We start from the raw sequence: 4755 nt of genomic DNA on the forward strand, positions 1-4755 counted from the left end.
CCAATTGTTATAGTAAGTACACACGGCAAACACTTCCTTCACTCAAAGATCTTCTTATTTAGCATTCTTCTTTTTGATCACAAATGTTTAATTTGTTTAAGTTAAACCGTATCGTGAAATAGTTGTTGTACTTGATGATTTATAGAAAAACTTACTTTTATGTAATCGTAAAAGTTAATTAGCTTCTCATTTAGCAATAATGGAAATGGACGTTTCCTTCCCAATGAGATACGAATGGCACACTCATGCGAGTATAAATAACATATATTAACGCATAGTAAAAACTTAATCTTCAAATTTGGTGAGAACTTTCATCATACTTTGCTCCGGAATCAAGTGTACTTTACACATACTTAAAATTACATTCTAAATATATTCTATGAATTTCTTTCTTTGTTCACTACAGACAGTTGAATTCTCAGTAAACTTCTCTTTTTAATCATACTGACAACTTTTCGATAATACAAGAATGTCATTGGTACAAAAATTACAATAAACAAATGAGTTATTATAAAAGTAAAACATATATGTATTTTTTATACATAAAATATACTTTCACGTACTTTTAATGCATATATGTATACGTATACACATGTAATTGTAACATATAATTTGTGCTTTAATAGATGTTAAAAAATATGTGTCTTTTTTGCATTGTAATTTTATGGCCAGAATTTCTCTTATACCACACGTTATAAATTTGTATCAGCAGGTACAGTGAGTACACTGTTATAATTACACTAAAAATTATACTTAAAAAGGAAGCATCTAAAACCGTCAGAAAGATCGTAAATTTTCAAAACATCATTTGCTAGTAAATAGTTGTGGAACAATTTTTATACATCCACGTCATATCTGTAACCATAAATGTGATATTTCACTTTCCATGCAATAACAAACAATTCGTTATCTTAGTAAAAAAACAATAAATTGAGGCACTTTGAAAATATATTACATACTATTTGTTCAACGTTCAAAATTAGGATATCTAAAATTTCTAGCAATACACCATTATAATTCGTTGCATCTATGATTAAAACGCCTTTTTCTTGTTACAGACATACGTAAAATCTATGTAAAAACGGTTCGCACCTAAATATAATAATACTTATTTTCCTAATTAAAAATTTTTTAACAAATTCTGATATAACGATTTCTGCAAAACTGCTCTTCATCTTATTGTTTTCCCTTAACTATAATATTACATTTTTGGTTCATTGAATATTGCTCTCTTCGATTTCCAGCTATGATACATCATCGAGAACGAAGATTTCGAATAATCTTCGATTCAATAACAAACATAAAAATTTAAAAAGCACTTAAAAAAACGCCAAAGACTGCGTAGGAATTGCAGCTTTGTAATATCGCGAAGTGCTACTAAATAATAACAATATTATACGCTACCTAAAAAAAAAAAAAAAACGGGCTTTTTCCTCTTCTGTTGCTGAAAAGTTTGAAATACAAAATTCAAAGCTATGTCAGTTCATCCGTACATTGTTTCCTTTCTTCTTCGACTCGTTGACGAGTACGATTAAAGGCCTCGGTTTTCAAGAAATCCACAGTTTTATACACCGTTGTGTTTGGAGGAGATTGAGTTGGTGGTAAACTCGAAGAAGTGAAATTTTCTGTCACTTCCAGATCGAGATCTAAATACTGTAGAACAACGAGACGACGATTTGAAGCAGGAATGAATGTATTTTGCTCTTCGTAGTAGTATATCTGGAACAAAAATTTATATTAAAATACAATTGTGTTTATGAAATGACATTGAACAGATACAACGTGCAATATATTCTTATGTACCTCTTCTTTATCATCGAAGGTATTGTTATCTTCATCCGATGTCGATTGATGTCGATTCGAATGAACGTGAATTGGAGGTGTAGGACTTGGAGCCGCTCTAATTCTTCCTCTTCCAGGCGGAGAAGCTAGTTGTAAAGGTCCTAAAACATACGAATAATTTTATATTACAGATTAGTGGAGAAGGAAGATCTAAATACCTTCTCCACTAATCTGTAATATAAAATTATTAGAGATTATTAGAGAAAATTATAGAAGGAAGATCTCATACCTTCCACAGGAGATTTATTCAACGGAGGTTTGAGTTTCCTATTAATACTTGGTGGCTCGGCAGGAGAATGTTCGGCAGAACTCATTTCCAAACCTGACACCGTCGGTCCTGGAGAAGCTTCATTACTAATTACTGAAATGGAATCGCTAGTTTTCCTTCCTGGTTTTAATTCCCGATAAACAACCGGCGGTGGCGGTGCCATTGTTGTTGGTAGTGAAGTTGAATTATCTCGAATAAGCGGACTTGGCAAATTTGAATACATAGCAGTTGCAGAACTTTCAGAGCGTGGACTCGACGGTTCCTCTTCTTGAAAGTCGTAGCGGAATACGCGCGTCTCTTCGACATTGCTCGGAGCAGCATTAGAATAAAAATGTTTGTCTATTGTGCTTGGTTCGGGTGCTCCGGGTTGGTGAGATCTTGGAAAATCGTATGATTCGTCTGTTACAATCGCTGTGGCAGGGGTCGATGGCGCAGGAGTCGCTGGAGTTGTAGGTTTTGAGCTTTCGGTAGCACCATCTAAATTTAAATAGTTATGACCAGGATTTTCAGGTAACATGTGAGGAGGTTTCGGCGGCCTCGGTGGTGCTGGCAACTTCTCTACAGAAGGCAGTACAGTGGAGTCGACGATTCTTAACTTTCCAAACCGCTTCCGTACACTCCAAGAACCAATTTCGGCGTCACTCGAGCTGTGCGGTTGTTTAGATTCACCTATTACAAAAATTTAACATCATGTATTTAGTTTGGTCAAAAGTACACATTAATCATATTTACCCGAAGAAGGAAAAGTTTCCCAATTGACACTAGGCACTGGAGCAGTCCATTCATCGTCGGTGAAGACACTTTCTGCGTCAGTTGTTGTAGGAGATCTGGGAGGAGAAGGGGCCAATCGTCTTGGGGCATCGTAATGTTCAAGTCCTTGTCCCAAAGCCGAATTGAGAGAACTAGTATCATTTAACCGTCGACCAGAAATACATTCGCTAATAGGAATGTATGGACCAGAAATAGTACTAGTGGGAGAAATTGGTGGGGATTCTTGCGATTCAAACTGGAACACTATAAGAAAACATATATAATATTGTCCAAAACCTATATTAAGTTTCAGATGTTTTAAATGGCAGTAACATGTACTTTGACATTGCTGTTCCTCATCTTGAGTGTATGCTTTTAAACCACAAACTTGACATACAGCGTCTACCCACTTATTCATATCAGCTTCACTTTCTGCCACTAAATAGTACGTCCTTTTCGGTGTTTTAACATCGAACATATACTGATACTTTTGTTTTCGGTTTTCGAACCTTAGGCCTGCATCAACCTGTTTACAAACATACATTATGTAGTAAGCAACCTCATTTGTGAAATCAAGTAAATTCTAAAATAAACAGCTACCTGCTCGCATTGATCAAGATCTATACGACCTTTTAATTTTCTACAACGTCTATCTGTATAATACTCTAAAAAATATTGTCCAGGTAATTCTCCACTGTGCCGAAGAGCAAACCACCTCTTCCTCCATCTCTGAAAATAAATGGGAAATAAATATCATGTAAATTACATAGATACATTTCATACATTGTCATTTAAATTTAATCGTCACGTATATCACACAACATTGTCTATACCGTGTTGTACAAATGAAAAGCTAATTGGCATTCTTGGATAAAAATACCACAACATTCCACACTTATGAAACATTTTCCAACGTGTGAGGTTAGAATCCGTAAGGGCTTGTCAAATGAACACACAAGCGTAGCAATTTCACGGATATTTATCGAACGTAAACAGCCGAGAAAATCGACGATACCGTGAAAATTTAGAATTTGCCATTGTTCTATGAAATACCAACCGCTCGCCAAAGTTTGGTAGGTGGCGATTTAATCAGCCACCCTTCGTGCACGATCTCCTGACTGGTTTTGAGTACCTCCATTCCTATTCGACGTCGACTATGAACTTTTAATAATCGTACATTGTTTCAGAGTACATGGAACCACCGACAACAAGGATGGCACGCTTGTCGTTCATTTATCTATTTTCGGACGGCGTAGCAGCGATCTCACAGATGCACCGACCGTCCAGCGATCTTTCCTCGACGATGCACAACTAACACATCAACAATATTCCACCACAAACGCGCATCGCCGACCGAGAAAACATCATCCTCCGAGGAGCTGCAGAAGAATTAAAGAGGAAACACCATCGTAGAGAGACGATGATACGCAGAGAGGTCCGACTATCGTTGTGGTGCCTCCATTACCACCACCATCTTGGCCACGCATGCCAAGCCATGTCAACCATCATAGATGACACACGCTTTTCTTCGGCCTATATCTGTGTACCATGTACATCTACCAACGGCCAAATCAGACGGCCCCGGTCTATATCGTATTCTGAATCACTCTGGGAATCAAGTTGTTGCCCGTGTTATGAAAATTTGTTTGGATTCATCAGATTAACACGGAGCTACATGACGCATCGTCGTCCCGTGACCTGAATGAATGGCGCAGTGGTGCGCCTTCAGTTGAAAGTTCTGACGCTAATTCAACTGAACGGACAAAGAAATCGTGCGATTGCCGAGCAAGTTTTCAAAAGAATTCGACGTCGAGAAAAGGCGGCGAATATAAATATCCTTGGTCGCAAATCAAGATCAAAACTCTGTATGCATGTACTGTGTAAATAATTAAATA

General features: G+C 37.0%; 1 protein-coding gene across 1 annotated transcript; it reads right to left on the bottom strand.

The window, feature by feature from the left end:
- Window positions 1–418: 418 nt before the first annotated feature.
- LOC122530986 (GRB2-associated-binding protein 2) lies at window positions 419–4755 on the bottom strand. The gene is made up of 7 exons (XM_043658478.1): window positions 3918–4755; window positions 3461–3589; window positions 3200–3386; window positions 2843–3124; window positions 2072–2779; window positions 1804–1943; window positions 419–1719 (listed from the first exon to the last, which is right to left on the bottom strand). The coding sequence occupies exons 1-7, from the start codon at window positions 3996–3998 to the stop codon at window positions 1474–1476; spliced, it is 1773 nt and encodes a 590-aa protein (XP_043514413.1). The 5' UTR covers window positions 3999–4755; the 3' UTR covers window positions 419–1473.

The sequence above is a fragment of the Frieseomelitta varia genome, unplaced genomic scaffold (genome assembly GCF_011392965.1).
Source record: "Frieseomelitta varia isolate USP_RPSP 00005682 unplaced genomic scaffold, Fvar_1.2 scaffold_370, whole genome shotgun sequence".
In the NCBI taxonomy this organism is placed as follows: Eukaryota; Metazoa; Arthropoda; class Insecta; order Hymenoptera; family Apidae; genus Frieseomelitta; species Frieseomelitta varia.